At 43.9% G+C, this 21,596-nt stretch overlaps 1 protein-coding gene and 4 pseudogenes across 2 annotated transcripts; 2 read left to right on the top strand and 3 right to left on the bottom strand.

Annotated features, from left to right (window-relative positions):
• Positions 1–1,262: 1,262 nt before the first annotated feature.
• On the bottom strand, positions 1,263–1,382 carry LOC134897774 (5S ribosomal RNA; annotated as a pseudogene).
• A 161-nt stretch (positions 1,383–1,543) lies between these two features.
• On the bottom strand, positions 1,544–1,663 carry LOC134897371 (5S ribosomal RNA; annotated as a pseudogene).
• A 5,757-nt stretch (positions 1,664–7,420) lies between these two features.
• LOC134897370 (5S ribosomal RNA) lies at positions 7,421–7,540 on the top strand (annotated as a pseudogene).
• A 161-nt stretch (positions 7,541–7,701) lies between these two features.
• LOC134897773 (5S ribosomal RNA) lies at positions 7,702–7,821 on the top strand (annotated as a pseudogene).
• Positions 7,822–18,808: 10,987 nt separating this feature from the next.
• On the bottom strand, positions 18,809–20,491 carry LOC135055840 (eIF5-mimic protein 2-like). 2 transcript variants are annotated; one of them, XM_063960365.1, is made up of 2 exons: positions 20,222–20,390; positions 18,809–20,132 (listed from the first exon to the last, which is right to left on the bottom strand). In XM_063960365.1, exons 1-2 carry the CDS (start codon positions 20,298–20,300, stop codon positions 19,207–19,209), a joined length of 1,005 nt encoding a protein of 334 aa, XP_063816435.1. In that variant the 5' UTR covers positions 20,301–20,390; the 3' UTR covers positions 18,809–19,206. The 2 variants fall into 2 exon arrangements, with proteins under 2 accessions (XP_063816435.1, XP_063816434.1); XM_063960364.1 differs by having other exon boundaries at positions 18,809–20,491.
• Between the last annotated feature and the right edge of the window lie 1,105 nt (positions 20,492–21,596).

Below are 21,596 nucleotides of genomic sequence, written 5' to 3'. Positions count from 1 at the left end.
TGCTGCCGTATATGTCCAGTGGTACTGCTGTATATGTCCAGTGATCCTGCCTTATATGTCCATTGATACTGCCGTGTAAATCCAGTGATCCTGACGTATAATAACAGTGATCCTGCCGTATAATAACAGTGATCCTGCCGTATAAGTCCATTGATACTGCCGTATACTGTATGTCCAGCGGTACTGCCGTATATGTCCAGCAGTACTGCTGTATAAATCCAGTGGTCCTGCCGTATAATTACAGTGGTACTGGCGTATATGTCCATTGATATTGCCAGATATGTCCAGTGGCACTGCCGTATATGTCCAGTGATACTGCCGTATATATGTCCAGCGGTACTGCCGTATAAGTCCAGTGATCCTGCCATATAATTACAGTGGTACTGGCGTATAAGTCCAGTCCCGTGATTCTGCCGTATATATATATATATATATATATATATATATATACAGTATGTAAACAGAAGTGACAGCACTCTATGTCAGTAATGATAAATTCCGGTGCAGGGTCCTGGCAATTGATATACAAACACTCACTTCCTCCACAATGGAAAAAAGAAATTAGACCAGCACTCACGTTTGAAAGAAGAAAAGGGTTTTTTATTCCTGACAATCCATCTGGAAATACCCACTGCTACGTTCCGCCCAACAGCTGTTTCAACGCTTTCTGGTTTTCATCAGGGGCAATTTGTCACTCTGTCCGGAGCCCTTTTAAGAAGTGGAGAGAGTGCCGAGGGTTTTGAAACCGGAAGTCCGTCAGCGGGATGCAGCGCGTCACACCCGCTGTCCGATTGGTCAAGTCCGCACACGTGGGTTGCGTTACCAAGGTACACAAACCCGGCCTCCTCCTTGGTTACTCGCTCCGGCAGCGTGACGTAGGTGTAGACAGATCGATATTCTGCGTACAGTGGCAGACAGGTTTCGTTGCTGCTGACTGTGTCTCCAGCCATAGGATTGTTTGTGGAGTAATTAACCCCACAGTACGCCAACAGTGTGGAGATATGTCAGTCCGGAATAAGAAACAGTAAAAAAATTAACAAATTAAGTAGAACAAACTGTGATAACTTGTACTGCAAGGGTGTACCCAAAGGAATAGGTGTCTCAATCGCTATGTGCAGTGAGGTGCCATATGATGATAAAGCACAGTAGTGGTCATATCTAATGAGATAATTGAAATGTGAACAGCCCATCTAAGAGACAGTGGTGATTTAACAGTTGCCGTGCGGTATCAAAAACTGTTACCTGTAGGTCAAGGATTGTCCCTAGTACAATACCCAGTATTCCCATGTTGTCTCCATACATGATACTAACTGGGCCCAACACTGCTTAATTGCCAAGTTCAGATGGGGTTGGATGGACTCCAGTGTGGTATGATTGTATCAGACAATTATGCCCCTATGTAATAATGCACAATATGATAGTACTGTCACTAGTCTCTCAATCATAATATATCACGTGTGCAAATATGTAAGGGTGGACACCACTAGTGGTGCCCAGTGTCTGAGAGACAGTCGGGAGGGGTGGAGAAGGTGCACCAGGTTCCTTGATACAACACCCAGTATTCCCACCTTGTCTCCAAGTGTGGTACTGACTAGGCCCATCACTGCTTAATTGCCAAGATCAGACGGGATCGGATGGGATCCAGTGTGGTATGGTAGTATCAATCTCCATGGTATGGAGGATAGGAATGCAAGATAGTGCAGGACAATCAAGGATTGGTAGGTGACAATTAATAAGGACATGTCAATGATAGTGTGACATGACACACGGCGGTGTCTCAGAAAAATAAACCAAAAAGGTTTGACCCAATACAGTAATGTACAGAGTCAAAGAAAGCATCCTAAGCGGAATTCTTCATTGAGCCCATTTGGGGCCAATGTTTGTAGTCTATCAATCCATTGATGTTCTCTCTGTAGAAGAATTTTGTTGCGGTCACCACCCCTCTGGAGCGGTGGGATTTGGTCCAAGATGCAACACTTAAGTTGGTTGATAGTGTGATTTGCTTCCCTAAAATGTCTGGCCACAGGTAAATTTGCAAAGTCACCTGAGGCCCCTCCTTGGGTGATGCTCTTTTTGATTGTGGAGCGATGTTGGCCTAAGCGTTCTTTTAGCATTCTGCTAGTTTTACCAACATAAAGCAGGTTGCATGGACATTTCAACACATAGACCACAAATTTACTGTTGCAGTCAAGCCTTTGTCTGATGGTGTAAGTCTTGTTATCCTGAGGGTTAATGAACCGATTGCCAAGTAGCAAGAAAGGACAGTTTGGACAGCCTGTACATTTATAAACCCCTGTTTTGGTAGTCAACCAGTGAGAAGATATACTCTTTTTCCTTTTGGAAAAATCTGTTACAACAAGCATGTCTTTCAAGTTAGGTCCTCGTTTATACGCAAACCTAGGTGGTTGCTTGATGGCCTTAGCCAGATTGGGATCTGTGCTAATGAGATGCCAATGTTCATGGATCTTGTTGCGAATGAATTTAGAAGCAGTGGTGTACATACTGACAAAATTAAATCTGTCATTGTCTCTGTTGGAGGAATTGTCTTTACTTGATAGGAGTTCCTCTCTCCTTATCTGGCCAATTCTTGTAATTGCCGTGTCGATCTCCTCTTTTGAGTATCCACGGTCAAGGAAGCGTTGACTCATGGACTGTAGAGCTGAGGGTATATCAGCAGGGTTAGAGGCGATACGTAACACTCTGAGGAGTTGTGAAAATGGTAGACCTCCTTTGAGTGGTGCCGGATGGAAGCTGGTCGAGAGCAAAAGGGTGTTTCTATCAGAGTCTTTGCAGTAAATTCTAGTGGTTAGTGTATTGTTGGAGAGGAGAATGGATACATCCAAAAAATTGATTTCTGATTTGCTAAACGTGAGGCTGAATCTAATAGTGCCAGGGAGTGAATTCAGATGATCGATAAAGGTCAGGAGGGTTTTTTCTCCCCCGTGCCATATAAAAAATAGATCATCGATATAGCGAACATACGCGGTCAAAAAGCGGCCAAAGACAGGGTGACCTGTGATGTGTTCTCGTTCATACGCTGACATAAAAATGTTGGCGTATGCTGGGGCCATGTTAGACCCCATAGCAGTGCCCTGCTTCTGCAGGAAAAAAACAGTTTTCAAACAGAAAATAATTCTTGTTCAAGATAAGGTTGATTAGTAATATCATATATTCTGATGGAGGTCCAAAGTATCTGTCACTTTCTGTTATTGATCGTCTGCATGATTCAATTCCAAGTGCATGTGGAATGTTGGTGTATAAACTTGAGACATCGAGTGTTACCAACAGTGCATCATCGGGAATGTGTTTAATGTCATCCAATTTCCTTAGAAAGTCAGTTGTATCTTCAATGTAGCTAGCTGCACTTTTAGCGAGGGGTTGTAGATAAAAATCTACAAACTGTGAGAGTGGTTGACACAAAGATCCCCGTGCTGAGATAATTGGACGTCCGGGTGGTGCTGTTAGCGATTTATGAATTTTTGGTAGAGTATACAGGATTGGGGTCTTAGGGTGAGGTGTGGTCAAGAAATCCGCAGTGGTCTGATTGATGTACCTGTTATTGACTCCCAAATTGATTATTGAGTCAATTTCCTTTTTGTACGTCCATGTGGGATCGTAAAGGAGTTTTTGGTAGCACGTTGAATTGGATAATTGCTCATAGGCCTCTTGTATATAGTAATCATAGTCAAGGAGGACTATGCCCCCTCCCTTATCTGCCGCTCTGATGACCAAGTGTTTGTCATTCTGTAGAGATTTAATGGCAGCTCTTTCTTCCTTCGTAATATTTTAATAACTAGTCTTTTGCTCCTTTATGTAAGGCATCGTGTCTCTCTTAAGTACCCTTAAAAAGGTGTGTATAGAGGGATTGAGTGTCGGAGGATCGAATTGGCTTGACTTCTTTAGCGGACATTGAAGTATAGAGGATGGAGCCATCGTGGTAGAGTCAGGACACTGAGTGTTGGAGTAAAAGTCTTTTAAACTGAGTTGTCTTCCTAATTTGTAGAGGTCGACCTGCCAGTGGAAGCTATCCTGGCCCACCGTGGGAACAAAAGACAGTCCCTTGTTTAGGATGGACAGTTCATCGTCAGTCAGTTTGTGTTTGGATAAGTTGAAGACTACTGATGTCTGTACTCTGTTCACAGTGGTTTTCTTCTTCCTTTTTCTCCCACCTCTACGGGTGGGTAAAGCGGGTTTTTTGGAGCCCTCCTGTTGCGTTCGGATCTGGAGAGATAGGTTGCTCCCTGTGCAGATGTTGATGGTACATCAGAGTCACTTGCTGACGTTTGGGATCTGCTTTCAATGTCTGTGAATGGTGTGGTCGGTCTGCGTCCTCCACGTCTCTGTTGTGGTCTGTATTTGCGTTGCTCACTCCGTGAGACCCAGGGGTATACCCTGTTTTCTTTATAATCCAATTTGACCTGCTTGTATTTATTTTTTTAAAATTTTAGCAGGTCACCACGAAATTTGTCAATGTCTTTGTTCAATTTGGTAAACAGATCACAGTCAGGAGATTGTATTGTCCTAAAAAGTGCCGACGCCTCCAATTCTGAGATGTCCCTTCTAATTTCAGTTAAATCTATGCCAGCCTGCTCAATTACAAGCAGCATTAGATCCTGAGAACACTGTCGTGGTGACCTGCTAAAATGTAAAAAAAATAAATACAAGCAGGTCAAATTGGATTATAAAGAAAATAGGGTATACCCCTGGGTCTCACGGAGTGAGCAACGCAAATACAGACCACAACAGAGACGTGGAGGACGCAGACCGACCACACCATTCACAGACATTGAAAGCAGATCCCAAACGTCAGCAAGTGACTCTGATGTACCATCAACATCTGCACAGGGAGCAACCTATCTCTCCAGATCCGAACGCAACAGGAGGGCTCCAAAAAACCCACTTTACCCACCCGTAGAGGTGGGAGAAAAAGGAAGAAGAAAACCACTGTGAACAGAGTACAGACATCAGTAGTCTTCAACTTATCCAAACACAAACTGACTGACGATGAACTGTCCATCCTAAACAAGGGACTGTCTTTTGTTCCCACGGTGGGCCAGGATAGCTTCCACTGGCAGGTCGACCTCTACAAATTAGGAAGACAACTCCGTTTAAAAGACTTTTACTCCAACACTCAGTGTCCTGACTCTACCACGATGGCTCCATCCTCTATACTTCAATGTCCGCTAAAGAAGTCAAGCCAATTCGATCCTCCGACACTCAATCCCTCTATACACACCTTTTTAAGGGTACTTAAGAGAGACACGATGCCTTACATAAAGGAGCAAAAGACTAGTTATTAAAATATTACGAAGGAAGAAAGAGCTGCCATTAAATCTCTACAGAATGACAAACACTTGGTCATCAGAGCGGCAGATAAGGGAGGGGGCATAGTCCTCCTTGACTATGATTACTATATACAAGAGGCCTATGAGCAATTATCCAATTCAACGTGCTACCAAAAACTCCTTTACGATCCCACATGGACGTACAAAAAGGAAATTGACTCAATAATCAATTTGGGAGTCAATAACAGGTACATCAATCAGACCACTGCGGATTTCTTGACCACACCTCACCCTAAGACCCCAATCCTGTATACTCTACCAAAAATTCATAAATCGCTAACAGCACCACCCGGACGTCCAATTATCTCAGCACGGGGATCTTTGTGTCAACCACTCTCACAGTTTGTAGATTTTTATCTACAACCCCTCGCTAAAAGTGCAGCTAGCTACATTGAAGATACAACTGACTTTCTAAGGAAATTGGATGACATTAAACACATTCCCGATGATGCACTGTTGGTAACACTCGATGTCTCAAGTTTATACACCAACATTCCACATGCACTTGGAATTGAATCATGCAGACGATCAATAACAGAAAGTGACAGATACTTTGGACCTCCATCAGAATATATGATATTACTAATCAACCTTATCTTGAACAAGAATTATTTTCTGTTTGAAAACTGTTTTTTTCCTGCAGAAGCAGGGCACTGCTATGGGGTCTAACATGGCCCCAGCATACGCCAACATTTTTATGTCAGCGTATGAACGAGAACACATCACAGGTCACCCTGTCTTTGGCCGCTTTTTGACCGCGTATGTTCGCTATATCGATCTATTTTTTATATGGCACGGGGGAGAAAAAACCCTCCTGACCTTTATCGATCATCTGAATTCACTCCCTGGCACTATTAGATTCAGCCTCACGTTTAGCAAATCAGAAATCAATTTTTTGGATGTATCCATTCTCCTCTCCAACAATACACTAACCACTAGAATTTACTGCAAAGACTCTGATAGAAACACCCTTTTGCTCTCGACCAGCTTCCATCCGGCACCACTCAAAGGAGGTCTACCGTTTTCACAACTCCTCAGAGTGTTACGTATCACCTCTAACCCTGCTGATATACCCTCAGCTCTACAGTCCATGAGTCAACGCTTCCTTGACCGTGGATACTCAAAAGAGGAGATCGACACGGCAATTACAAGAATTGGCCAGATAAGGAGAGAGGAACTCCTATCAAGTAAAGACAATTCCTCCAACAGAGACAATGACAGATTTAATTTTGTCAGTATGTACACCACTGCTTCTAAATTCATTCGCAACAAGATCCATGAACATTGGCATCTCATTAGCACAGATCCCAATCTGGCTAAGGCCATCAAGCAACCACCTAGGTTTGCGTATAAACGAGGACCTAACTTGAAAGACATGCTTGTTGTAACAGATTTTTCCAAAAGGAAAAAGAGTATATCTTCTCACTGGTTGACTACCAAAACAGGGGTTTATAAATGTACAGGCTGTCCAAACTGTCCTTTCTTGCTACTTGGCAATCGGTTCATTAACCCTCAGGATAACAAGACTTACACCATCAGACAAAGGCTTGACTGCAACAGTAAATTTGTGGTCTATGTGTTGAAATGTCCATGCAACCTGCTTTATGTTGGTAAAACTAGCAGAATGCTAAAAGAACGCTTAGGCCAACATCGCTCCACAATCAAAAAGAGCATCACCCAAGGAGGGGCCTCAGGTGACTTTGCAAATTTACCTGTGGCCAGACATTTTAGGGAAGCAAATCACACCATCAACCAACTTAAGTGTTGCATCTTGGACCAAATCCCACCGCTCCAGAGGGGTGGTGACCGCAACAAAATTCTTCTACAGAGAGAACATCAATGGATTGATAGACTACAAACATTGGCCCCAAATGGGCTCAATGAAGAATTCCGCTTAGGATGCTTTCTTTGACTCTGTACATTACTGTATTGGGTCAAACCTTTTTGGTTTATTTTTCTGAGACACCGCCGTGTGTCATGTCACACTATCATTGACATGTCCTTATTAATTGTCACCTACCAATCCTTGATTGTCCTGCACTATCTTGCATTCCTATCCTCCATACCATGGAGATTGATACTACCATACCACACTGGATCCCATCCGATCCCGTCTGATCTTGGCAATTAAGCAGTGATGGGCCTAGTCAGTACCACACTTGGAGACAAGGTGGGAATACTGGGTGTTGTATCAAGGAACCTGGTGCACCTTCTCCACCCCTCCCGACTGTCTCTCAGACACTGGGCACCACTAGTGGTGTCCACCCTTACATATTTGCACACGTAATATATTATGATTGAGAGACTAGTGACAGTACTATCATATTGTGCATTATTACATAGGGGCATAATTGTCTGATACAATCATACCACACTGGAGTCCATCCAACCCCATCTGAACTTGGCAATTAAGCAGTGTTGGGCCCAGTTAGTATCATGTATGGAGACAACATGGGAATACTGGGTATTGTACTAGGGACAATCCTTGACCTACAGGTAACAGTTTTTGATACCGCACGGCAACTGTTAAATCACCACTGTCTCTTAGATGGGCTGTTCACATTTCAATTATCTCATTAGATATGACCACTACTGTGCTTTATCATCATATGGCACCTCACTGCACATAGCGATTGAGACACCTATTCCTTTGGGTACACCCTTGCAGTACAAGTTATCACAGTTTGTTCTACTTAATTTGTTAATTTTTTTACTGTTTCTTATTCCGGACTGACATATCTCCACACTGTTGGCGTACTGTGGGGTTAATTACTCCACAAACAATCCTATGGCTGGAGACACAGTCAGCAGCAACGAAACCTGTCTGCCACTGTACGCAGAATATCGATCTGTCTACACCTACGTCACGCTGCCGGAGCGAGTAACCAAGGAGGAGGCCGGGTTTGTGTACCTTGGTAACGCAACCCACGTGTGCGGACTTGACCAATCGGACAGCGGGTGTGACGCGCTGCATCCCGCTAACGGACTTCCGGTTTCAAAACCCTCGGCACTCTCTCCACTTCTTAAAAGGGCTCCGGACAGAGTGACAAATTGCCCCTGATGAAAACCAGAAAGCGTTGAAACAGCTGTTGGGCGGAACGTAGCAGTGGGTATTTCCAGATGGATTGTCAGGAATAAAAAACCCTTTTCTTCTTTCAAACGTGAGTGCTGGTCTAATTTCTTTTTTCCATTGTGGAGGAAGTGAGTGTTTGTATATATATATATATATATATATATATATATATTAGAGATGTGCACTTGAAATTTTTCGGGTTTTGTGTTTTGGTTTTGGGTTCGGTTCCGCGGCCGTGTTTTGGGTTCGACCGTGTTTTGGCAAAACCTCACCGAATTTTTTTTGTCGGATTCGGGTGTGTTTTGGATTCGGGTGTTTTTTTCAAGAAACCCTAAAAAACAGCTTAAATCATAGAATTTGGGGGTCATTTTGATCCCAAAGTATTATTAACCTCAATAACCATAATTTCCACTCATTTTCAGTCTATTCTGAACACCTCACACCTCACAATATTATTTTTAGTCCTAAAATTTGCACCGAGGTCGCTGGATGACTAAGCTAAGCGACCCTAGTGGCCGACACAAACACCTGGCCCATCTAGGAGTGGCACTGCAGTGTCACGCAGGATGGCCCTTCCAAAAAACACTCCCCAAACAGCACATGACGCAAAGAAGAAAAAAAGAGGCGCAATGAGGTAGCTGTGTGAGTAAGCTAAGCGACCCTAGTGGCCGACACAAACACCTGGCCCATCTAGGAGTGGCACTGCAGTGGCACGCAGGATGGCCCTTCCAAAAAACACTCCCCAAACAGCACATGACGCAAAGAAGAAAAAAAGAGGCGCAATGAGGTAGCTGTGTGAGTAAGCTAAGCGACCCTAGTGGCCGACACAAACACCTGGCCCATCTAGGAGTGGCACTGCAGTGTCACGCAGGATGGCCCTTCCAAAAAACACTCCCCAAACAGCACATGACGCAAAGAAAAATGAAAGAAAAAAGAGGTACAAGATGGAATTGTCCTTGGGCCCTCCCACTCACCCTTATGTTGTATAAACAGGACATGCACACTTTAACCAACCCATCATTTCAGTGACAGGGTCTGCCACACGACTGTGACTGAAATGACGGGTTGGTTTGGACCCCCACCGAAAAAGAAGCAATTAATCTCTCCTTGCACAAACTGGCTCTACAGAGGCAAGATGTCCACCTCATCATCATCCTCCGATATATCACCGTGTACATCCCGCTCCTCACAGATTATCAATTCGTCCCCACTGGAATCCACCATCTCAGCTCCCTGTGTACTTTGTGGAGGCAATTGCTGCTGGTCAATGTCTCCACGGAGGAATTGATTATAATTCATTTTAATGAACATCATCTTCTCCACATTTTCTGGAAGTAACCTCGTACGCCGATTGCTGACAAGGTGAGCGGCGGCACTAAACACTCTTTCGGAGTACACACTTGTGGGAGGGCAACTTAGGTAGAATAAAGCCAGTTTGTGCAAGGGCCTCCAAATTGCCTCTTTTTCCTGCCAGTATAAGTACGGACTGTCTGACGTGCCTACTTGGATGCGGTCACTCATATAATCCTCCACCATTCTTTCAATGGGGAGAGAATCATATGCAGTGACAGTAGACGACATGTCCGTAATCGTTGTCAGGTCCTTCAGTCCGGACCAGATGTCAGCATCAGCAGTCGCTCCAGACTGCCCTGCATCACCGCCAGCGGGTGGGCTAGGAATTCTGAGCCTTTTCCTCGCACCCCCAGTTGCGGGAGAATGTGAAGGAGGAGATGTTGACAGGTCGCGTTCCGCTTGACTTGACAATTTTCTCACCAGCAGTTCTTTGAACCCCAGCAGACTTGTGTCTGCCGGAAAGAGAGATCCAAGGTAGGTTTTAAATCTAGGATCGAGCACGGTGGCCAAAATGTAGTGCTCTGATTTCAACAGATTGACCACCCGTGAATCCTTGTTAAGCGAATTAAGGGCTCCATCCACAAGTCCCACATGCCTAGCGGAATCGCTCCCTTTTAGCTCCTCCTTCAATGCCTCCAGCTTCTTCTGCAAAAGCCTGATGAGGGGAATGACCTGACTCAGGCTGGCAGTGTCTGAACTGACTTCACGTGTGGCAAGTTCAAAAGGTTGCAGAACCTTGCACAACGTTGAAATCATTCTCCACTGCGCTTGAGACAGGTACATTCCACCTCCTATATCGTGCTCAATTGTATAGGCTTGAATGGCCTTTTGCTGCTCCTCCAACCTCTGAAGCATATATAGGGTTGAATTCCACCTCGTTACCACTTCTTGCTTCAGATGATGGCAGGGCAGGTTCAGGCGTTTTTGGTGGTGCTCCAGTCTTCTGTACGTGGTGCCTGTACGCTGAAAGTGTCCCGCAATTCTTCTGGCCACCGACAGCATCTCTTGCACGCCCCTGTCGTTTTTTTAAAAATTCTGCACCACCAAATTCAAGGTATGTGCAAAACATGGGACGTGCTGGAATTTGCCCATATTTAATGCACACACAATATTGCTGGCGTTGTCCGATGCCACAAATCCACAGGAGAGTCCAATTGGGGTAAGCCATTCCGCGATGATCTTCCTCAGTTGCCGTAAGAGGTTTTCAGCTGTGTGCGTATTCTGGAAACCGGTGATACAAAGCGTAGCCTGCCTAGGAAAGAGTTGGCGTTTGCGAGATGCTGCTACTGGTGCCGCCGCTGCTGTTCTTGCGGCGGGAGTCCATACATCTACCCAGTGGGCTGTCACAGTCATATAGTCCTGACCCTGCCCTGCTCCACTTGTCCACATGTCCGTGGTTAAGTGGACATTGGGTACAGCTGCATTTTTTAGGACACTGGTGAGTCTTTTTCTGACGTCCGTGTACATTCTCGGTATCGCCTGCCTAGAGAAGTGGAACCTAGATGGTATTTGGTAACGGGGGCACACTACCTCAAGAAATTGTCTAGTTCCCTGTGAACTAACGGCGGATACCGGACGCACGTCTAACACCAACATAGTTGTCAAGGCCTCAGTTATCCGCTTTGCAACAGGATGACTGCTGTGATATTTCATCTTCCTCGCAAAGGACTGTTGGACAGTCAATTGCTTGGTGGAAGTAGTAAAAGTGGGCTTACGACTTCCCCTCTGGGATGACCATCGACTCCCAGCAGCAACAACAGCAGCGCCAGCAGCAGTAGGCGTTACACGCAAGGATGCATCGGAGGAATCCCAGGCAGGAGAGGACTCGTCAGAATTGCCAGTGACATGGCCTGCAGGACTATTGGCATTCCTGGGGAAGGAGGAAATTGACACTGAGGGAGTTGGTGGGGTGGTTTGCGTGAGCTTGGTTACAAGAGGAAGGGATTTACTGGTCAGTGGACTGCTTCCGCTGTCGCCCAAAGTTTTTGAACTTGTCACTGACTTATGATGAATGCGCTGCAGGTGACGTATAAGGGAGGATGTTCCGAGGTGGTTAACGTCCTTACCCCTACTTATTACAGCTTGACAAAGGCAACACACGGCTTGACAAATGTTGTCCGCATTTCTGTTGAAATACTTCCACACCGAAGAGCTGATTTTTTTGGTATTTTCACCAGGCATGTCAACGGCCATATTCCTCCCACGGACAACAGGTGTCTCCCCGGGTGCCTGACTTAAACAAACCACCTCACCATCAGAATCCTCCTTGTCAATTTCCTCCCCAGCGCCAGCAACACCCATATCCTCCTCATCCTGGTGTACTTCAACACTGACATCTTCAATCTGACTATCAGGAACTGGACTGCGGGTGCTCCTTCCAGCACTTGCAGGGGGCGTGCAAATGGTGGAAGGCGCATGCTCTTCACGTCCAGTGTTGGGAAGGTCAGGCATCGCAACCGACACAATTGGACTCTCCTTGTGGATTTGGGATTTCGAAGAACGCACAGTTCTTTGCGGTGCTTTTGCCAGCTTGAGTCTTTTCATTTTTCTAACGAGAGGCTGAGTGCTTCCATCCTCATGTGAAGCTGAACCACTAGCCATGAACATAGGCCAGGGCCTCAGCCGTTCCTTGCCACTCCGTGTGGTAAATGGCATATTGGCAAGTTTACGCTTCTCCTCCGACAATTTTATTTTAGATTTTTGAGTCCTTTTTTTACTGATATTTGGTGTTTTGGATTTTACATGCTCTGTACTATGACATTGGGCATCGGCCTTGGCAGACGACGTTGCTGGCATTTCATCGTCTCGGCCATGACTAGTGGCAGCAGCTTCAGCACGAGGTGGAAGTCGATCTTGATCTTTCCCTAATTTTGGAACCTCAACATTTTTGTTCTCCATATTTTAATAGGCACAACTAAAAGGCACCTCAGGTAAACAATGGAGATGGATGGATACTAGTATACTTATGGATGGACGAGCGACTGCCGACACAGGTAGCTACAGCCGTGGACTACCGTACTGTGTCTGCTGCTAATATAGACTGGATGATAATGAGATAAAATTAAAATATATATATATATCACACTAGTACTGCAGCCGGACAGGTATATATTATGTAATGACGGACCTGCTGGACACTGTCTGTCAGACTCAGCACTGCAGACTCCTAAAGTAAGCTACTAGTATCAAGAAGATAGAAAAAAAAAATAAACCACGGGTAGGTGGTATACAATTATGGATGGACGAGCGACTGCCGACACAGAGGTAGCTACAGCCGTGGACTACCGTACTGTGTCTGCTGCTAATATAGACTGGATTATAATGAGATAAAATTAAAATATATATATATATCACACTAGTACTGCAGCCGGACAGGTATATATTATGTAATGACGGACCTGCTGGACACTGTCTGTCAGCACTGCAGACTCCTAAAGTAAGCTACTAGTATCAAGAAGATAGAAAAAAAAAACACGGGTAGGTGGTATACAATTATGGATGGACGAGCGACTGCCGGCACAGAGGTAGCTACAGCCGTGGACTACCGTACTGTGTCTGCTGCTAATATAGACTGGATGATAATGAGATAAAATTAAAATATATATATATATATCACACTAGTACTGCAGCCGGACAGGTATATATTATGTAATGACGGACCTGCTGGACACTGTCTCTCAGACTCAGCACTGCAGACTCCTAAAGTAAGCTACTAGTATCAAGAAGATAGAAAAAAAAATAAACCACGGGTAGGTGGTATACAATTATGGATGGACGAGCGACTGCCGACACAGAGGTAGCTACAGCCGTGGACTACCGTACTGTGTCTGCTGCTAATATAGACTGGATGATAATGAGATAAAATTAAAATATATATATATATCACACTAGTACTGCAGCCGGACAGGTATATATTATGTAAGGACGGACCTGCTGGACACTGTCTGTCAGCACTGCAGACTCCTAAAGTAAGCTACTAGTATCAAGAAGATAGAAAAAAAAAAACCACGGGTAGGTGGTATACAATTATGGATGGACGAGCGACTGCCGACACAGAGGTAGCTACAGCCGTGGACTACCGTACTGTGTCTGCTGCTAATATAGACTGGATGATAATGAGATAAAATTAAAATATATATATATATATATCACACTAGTACTGCAGCCGGACAGGTATATATTATGTAATGACGGACCTGCTGGACACTGTCTGTCAGACTCAGCACTGCAGACTCCTAAAGTAAGCTACTAGTATCAAGAAGATAGAAAAAAAAATAAACCACGGGTAGGTGGTATACAATTATGGATGGACGAGCGACTGCCGACACAGAGGTAGCTACAGCCGTGGACTACCGTACTGTGTCTGCTGCTAATATAGACTGGATGATAATGAGATAAAATTAAAATATATATATATATATCACACTAGTACTGCAGCCGGACAGGTATATATTATGTAATGACGGACCTGCTGGACACTGTCTGCAGAATGCGTTTATAAAAACACCACACAACGAGTGTTTAACTTTTTCAGGCAGACAATCACAATATACTGGTGGTCAGCAGACAATCACAATACTGGTGGTCAGTGGTCACTGGTCAGTCACACTGGCAGTGGCACTCTGGCAGCAAAAGTGTGCACTGTACTTAAAATATGTACTCCTGCTATAACTGCTCCCCAGTCTCCCCCACAATTAAGCTGTGTGAGCAGTGAGCACTCAGCACAGTCAGATAATGATATACAGTATATGATGCAGCACACTGGGCTGAGCACAGATATGGTATGTGTGACTGTGTCACACTGTGTATCGTTTTTTTTCAGGCAGAGAACGGATTAAACTGGTGGCACTGGTCACTGGTCACACTATCAGCAGCAAGTAGTACTCCTCCTATATGCTCCCCAAAATTTGTGTCTCTCTCTAGTACTAGTCACTCTAAACGGAGAGGACGTCAGCCACGTCCTCTCCCTATCAATCTCAATGCACGTGTGAAAATGGCGGCGACGCGCGGCTCCTTATATAGAATCCGAGTCTCGCGATAGAATCCGAGCCTCGCGAGAATCCGACAGCGGGATGATGACGTTCGGGCGCGCTCAGGTTAACCGAGCATGGCGGGAAGATCCGAGTCGCTCGGCCCCGTGTAAAAAAAACTGAAGTTCGGGCGGGTTCGGATTCTGAGGAACCGAACCCGCTCATCTCTAATATATATATATATATCCTGTTGCAAAGCGGATTACTGAGGCCATAACAACTATGATGGTGTTAGACGTGCATACAGTATCCGCCATTAGTGCAGTGGGACTGCAGTGCCAACCCTAGATTGGCCAGGTGTTTGTGCCACACACTTGTGTCGCTTAGCTTAGTCATACAGCTACCTCATTGCACTCTTTTACTTCTTGGCATGATTGCTGTTCGGTAGTGATGAGCGGATTCGGTTTTACTCGGTTTTACTCGGTTCTCAAAACGGCATCTTATTGGCTCACGGATGTCACGTGTTTTGGATAGCCAATAAGATGCCGTTTTGAGAACCGAGTAAAACCGAGTAAAACCGAGTAAAACCGAACCTCGCTCATCACTACTGTTCGGTACTATTTTTTTTTTTAAGTGCCCTCCTGTCTGCCACTGCAGTGCCACTCCTAGATGGGCCAATTGCTTGTGTCGCTTAGCTTAGTCATACAGCTACCTCACTGCACCTGTTTTACATCTTGGCATGATGTGCTGTTTGGGGCCTTTCTTATATGTGCCCTCCTGTCTGCCACTGCAGTGCCACTCCTAGATGGGCCAGGTGTTTGTGTCGTACACTTGTGTCACTTAACTTAGTCTTACAGCAAGCTTGGCGCACCTCTTTTTCATCTTTGCATCATGTGCTGTTTGGGGCATGGTTTTTTAAAGTGCCATCCTGTCTGACACTACCATATAAGTCCAGGGGTACTGCTGTATTAGTCCAGGGGTACTGCCGTATAAGTCCACCAATTGCAGAATTTTTTAAAAATGACAGGGGCGTGCAGGAGATGCTGTCAGTGGGCTAAATATTGCGGGCCACTTTCGACATTTAGCTACTGCATGCCACTACTAGATGGGCCAGGTGGTTGTTTCACTTAGCATAGTCATCCAGCAACCTCGGTGCACTTCTTTTTCTTCTTTGCATCATGTGCTGTTTGGGGCCTATTTTTTTAAATCTGCCATCCTGTCTGACACTGCAGTGCCACTCTTAGATGGGCCAGGTGTTTGTGCCGCACACTTGTGTCGTTTAGCTTAGTCATACAGCCACCTCGGTGCAACCTTTTGGGCTAAAAATAATATTGTGAGGTGTGAGGTGTTCAGAATAGACCGCAAGTGAGTGTAAATTAATGTTATTGAGGTTAATAATACAGTAGGATCAAAAATACCCCCAAATTCTGTGATTTTAAATGTTTTTTTTTTTTAATCATCCAGATCCAAAACCAAAACCAAAACACGAAAGGGTGGTTTTGGCAAAAAAAAAAACAAAACCAAAACACGAGCGGGGAATTAGAACCAAAACCAAAACACGAAAAGTGCCAGCCGCACATCTCTATTTTATATATGTACTGTTCTATGGCATATCAATGTAATTGAAGTGAGTGATGTGATACTTTAATAAAAAGTTAATACAAAAAAAGTATTGAAATAAAATTAAAACATGTAAATACACATGCATGCTCTAGTGTTCTCAATTACTGCCATATTGCTATATTTTAATATTAACTCATTCATGCATGTTGATGTTGTCAACATATCGACATTATGAATGTTGACATATTAGAGTTAGGCTTAGGGTTAAGCTGCAATTAGGGTTCCAGCTGTCAAAATTCACATTGTCAACATTCTGATAATATCAACATGTCAGTATCGGCACAGAATGTCGACATGTTAAATGTCAACATTTTGAACATGTCAGCATTCTAAATGTCAAGCCTGAGAGTATGCTATACATGCTGGAGATTGGACAGCATATGATGTACAATGCTGCCGAGACATAAGACTAGCCAGAGGGTGTGGCCAAATCCAGGAGATGTGGCAAAAGACATTCTGGGGGAAAAAATATGAAAAATACGATGTGCACCACCGTGAAATTATGACGTGCACCGCAGAGGGGGATTTATCCTCAACTGCTGTTCTGCACCCTCAAACAGTCCCTCAGGCAAGCCTGGATAATTAGAACCCAACCCCATGGCTGTAACTAGGAGGGGGGGCTATGGGGGCATGCCCCGGGCACCGGATTTGAGAGGATGCAAGCTGTCCACCCTCCCCACCCCAACACTGCTGCATCCTATCCTTTCCCGGTGATCAGCATGCATACAGCTGTGTACAAAAAAAAGAGAAGGGTAAACTTATCTGGCGCTACTGATAAATGAAACACCTGAACCACTGCTCCTTCAATTCTCTCAATGATCTGGTTTGTATCCACCCAAAAACAAATGGAGTTGGATATAGTGAAGTACAGTTTTTTAATACATAAAACAATGAATATCACATAGACAACATCACATGTAAAATCACATAAAAGCTTCACACATATAACATAAAACTAATGGTAGCGTTAATGACTGTGATTGTAGTGAAATTACCAAATGTAGCGAACTGTCAAAGCAGTTCAGAACCAGCATGTGCAATGTGAGTCCCGGGCTCCCACCGATGTTATCATCACGCTGGAAACAGTTCCACTGGATATTCACTGGTCACAGTCACGTTCAGCCAACCAAAACTTTAATGTCCCCGCTTCCTACGCGTTTCCACCCCTGCTCTGGGGTCTTTTTCAAGGAACTCCGGGCTGTATGTGTGAAGCATTCTTCCTAAACTATTTAAAAGGAGTCTGTCCAATAGGAATCTTCTTTTCCCAGCTGTGACCAATAGAATAATAAAACTACATCTCCCATAATTTATTTGGTGTTCTTAATGCATATAATCCCAGTGGTGATGTATCTTGTCCCGTCCGCTGCGTCACTTCCACCCCTATATGTGACAGCAGAGGAGTGGACTCCGTGTCCGTTAATAATGTATTTAAAGATCCCCCATCTCCAGCTAAAATAACCAGGCAAACGGACCGCAAAACACTGTGGTTTCCACGGTCTCTGCAGTACGCCTTGCCCCGGTGATGGTACCTCACATCCGGCTTGTCTCACCACTTCCGCCCGGTTCCCATAGCGATCGGGTGTACGCGATCACGGCAGTCCGGATTACATGTAGACTGATACAACTCAGTATGTAATGCTTCCATACATCGCTAGATTCGCATGCCCACATCTATCATTCTCAATTGGAGCATGTTAACGCAGTTGTCCCATTTGTCCATCAGGTCACTTCCACTTCGGTAAACAATAATAACAAACCACTCACAGTCATAATGGAGCAAATGAATATGTCCATAGGATGTGTCCATAAAATATGTCCATAAAGTAGACTTATTCTGTCCATAATTTTTAATTCCATCACCATGACAGCTATGCAGTGGCTTCCCCTTTATAGCTCTGTATAATACTTCTCATTATTAATTTCAAAAGCAATGGAAAAAATGGTTCGGGGAGCAATTCCTTTGGTCCCCACTATCGCATGTAATTGCCATATATTCACGAAGGTTAATTACTGTGGACAGAAACAATACAAATACATCAATGGTCTATAGAGATATAAATACCAAATAACTTCTTCATAAACCAATATTATTTGCATAGCCAGAAACCAAGGAAGAGATAAATAAACACATTTATTACCTAATGAGCTAGTTAGTATAATGCTGTGTTGAATTAAATCATAAAAACCACTTAATTTCAAAATCATTTTTGAGTTCCCAACTCAAAAATGGTTTGCATTTCAGATTTTGCTAGCTGAGTGGCCAAATCTCTCTGTCTCCAATGAAACCCACTTCAGGCCAAAAAACTCTTCATTTCTGATGTATTGCTCCCGTGTTTTTGCCTGAAGTGTTCCGACAGAGCATGAGTCTGCAAACCATTTTTTTTTTTTTTGACGTCGAATATGGCGTTTAATTTGCAAATATTTTCCATAACAAATATACCAAATCAGAGATTTTAAACTTCATTTTTAATAGAAAACCAGGGGATAAAACGAATTGTTACAATTTGAAAGGCCTTAAATTACATTATAACAGTAGAAAATACAGGAGGTAGTGGGGAAACAAAAATTGATGACATGAACCTAGGCTGAGCGTGGCTGCTTAAATCATGGTTGCTTGGTTTTGTTACACTAAAAAAAAACATGGCGACCGTAAGAGGGAGAGAAAAAAAAAATTGAAAATGACAACAACAAAAAAAAAGGATAAAACATAGTGTAAGTGATGACAGCCCTTATATCATGCTTGATACAGGAGGCAGGATGTAATAACCGGAAACACACATAATTGATAATGACATTTTATCTACAGCTCCTGTGTTTGCTTACTGACAACACCATCAACAATTCAATCGCCCTCTTCAGTATCCGACTCAGATTCTTCCTCCGCGTTTTTAAGCCATTCCACAAATTTTTTCATCTGGTCCAGGAACACACTCTTTCCTTTTGCAAGATGTGCGTCTTTGTACCACTTCAAAATTGGCTCTTCACTTAGGACTTCAGCTTTATAGAAAAGCACCACGATTTTCTGGAACGATTTCATGAAGTGAATGTTGTCATAACAATACTCCTGAATTTTCAGCAGCAAAGTCAGCTCAGACTGACCTTGTGTGGTAAAGGCAGCAAGTAGAGGGCTGTATTGCTTCAAGTGTTTGATGGCTTGCTCTGTCACTAGCTCCTCCTTTTTGTTCCACTCCACGCAGCTCATCACACTGGACCACAGGATCCCAATCACCGTCTGTTCGGAGATGTTCTTTTTCATTTCTTCTTTTACGTACAAAGTGATGTCTTTAAGAGGCTCATCCCGTGACATCATTTCCTGTAGTTCCTTTTGCAGCTCCTTACGAGCCCCGATGGTTTGCTGGTTTCGGACGTACTCCGCCAGCTCTTTTAAGCCCGCGTCGGTGAAGTATTTTGTGAAGTGTTCTAGACTCTGCTTGTTTGCAGGAAACAGTTCCATAAGCCTATTGTCCATATTTACTTTGCGTAGCATACCGGCTACCGCATTAATATCTTTTTCATTGATCCATGATTTAAATAGTTTTACTGCAAATGCTGCCGACACACCCTCTTTAACCAAATTCTCATTGTACAGACTGTTCAGAATGGATGCGGAAAGATTCCCATTGGCCAATAGAATACCGGTAAGCATGGCCAGCTTATTCCGCTCCGACTCGGAAAAACCTTTCAGGAAAAGCAGCAGCTTTTTAACCTCTTCTTCAAAGCCTTTCTCCAGGTACTTGTAACGTCTGATTAGCTTGTTAAAAACCTGAGCAAAAGCCGTCATGGTCTCTAGGTCTTCCTGTGCTGAAAACACACAGACATCGGTCCGAATCACGTCGTCGGCCAGAGTACCTCGTGGTGCCAGCATCCCTCCAGCCACCAGGATGTCAAAGAGTGTTTCTGCATAGCGGCGGTAGTCGAGCTTTGCCCCAGAAGCATCAAGAAATTTTGCTACGGCTTCTAAATCGTTGCCAGTTTCATTTAAGCCTTGAATGATGCAGTCTTGAAATTGGGTAGGGTCAAACCTCTCCTTTTCATCTCTTTTGCGGGTTTTAAAACGCTGGCTAGATAGCGTTGGCTTTTGTTGCTTTTGATTATTCATAAAAAAGATGCCCCACCACTGCGACAGGCGCCGGCAACGTGGGCACCGCGCGGCCCGCCCGGACGCTAACCACAGAACCAATCTCACCGAATGTAACGCAGCGAGGAAACGGGCCAAAGACTGGGCGGGTGGTGACGGGAAACAGACAGGAGACGCTGCGTCCGAGAGATTCCCCCTGTGCTGCTGATACTCGACGACAAGGAGAGAGAGAGCCTGCAAACCATTTTTTATATTTCGTAGGTGCTCACCTATACGGACTTTTAACGCCCTTGACATCCGTCCAATATAAAACAGTCCGCAAGTACACTCTATGCCATATACCACATTCCTCACGTTGCATGTAATGAACTCATTAATTGTTGCTATCTTCCCGTTAACCCTTACTTCTATCAATTTCTTATTATCACCCTTTACGCTTTTGCAACCTAAACAAGTGCCACACCTAAAAAAAAACTTTTGTTTTTATCATGGGTCCCATTTTCTTTGGTGGACACATGCTTCTGACTATTTTTGACCCTATACTCGGTGCCTTTCTATATATGCATTTAGGTTTTGTGGGTAATGCTTTCCCTATAATGGGGTCACCTCTAAGGATGTCCCAATGCTTGATAAGAATTTTTTCTAAGGTTTTGTACTGTCTGTTAAAAGTTGTTATAAAGTTGTTATAAAAGCCCAGTCAAAATTCACAGCCTTGGTGGAAGATCTGGTTTTATCAACAAGCAAATCCTCTCTATCTATAGTTTCTACTGTGTTCATAGTTCTTTCTAAATTACTCTTACTATATCCCGAGGCTATAAATTTATTCTTCATCTGAATAGCCTCTTCATTGTAGCTATGGTTCTTAGAGCAATTACGTTTGACGTTTGATCCTTCTAAGTTGTCCACCGGGGATGGCATTAATCCACTGAGTGTGATGGGAACTGTCAGCTCCCAAAAAAGTGCCTGAATCGGTGGGTTTATTATAACATCTACTTTGTAGATTATTCTCATCCACATATATTGTCACATCCCAAAAATTTATGGAGGTGGCACTATTTTCAAAAGTGAAATCGATAATCCAATTGTTCTGATTGAGATATAAATAAAAATCCTTAAGTGCATCCTGTCCACCTCTCCAAATAAAAAATACATCG

This window comes from Pseudophryne corroboree, chromosome 3 (genome assembly GCF_028390025.1).
Source record: "Pseudophryne corroboree isolate aPseCor3 chromosome 3, aPseCor3.hap2, whole genome shotgun sequence".
In the NCBI taxonomy this organism is placed as follows: domain Eukaryota; kingdom Metazoa; phylum Chordata; class Amphibia; order Anura; family Myobatrachidae; genus Pseudophryne; species Pseudophryne corroboree.
Note: the sequence above shows the minus strand (reverse complement) of the source record. Positions and strands in the feature narration are given on the sequence as shown.

Bases quoted from the DNA above. Each gene is read 5' to 3' on its own strand.
- LOC135055840 (XM_063960364.1), bottom strand. From the start codon at position 20,463: ATGAATAATCAAAAGCAACAAAAGCCAACGCTATCTAGCCAGCGTTTT.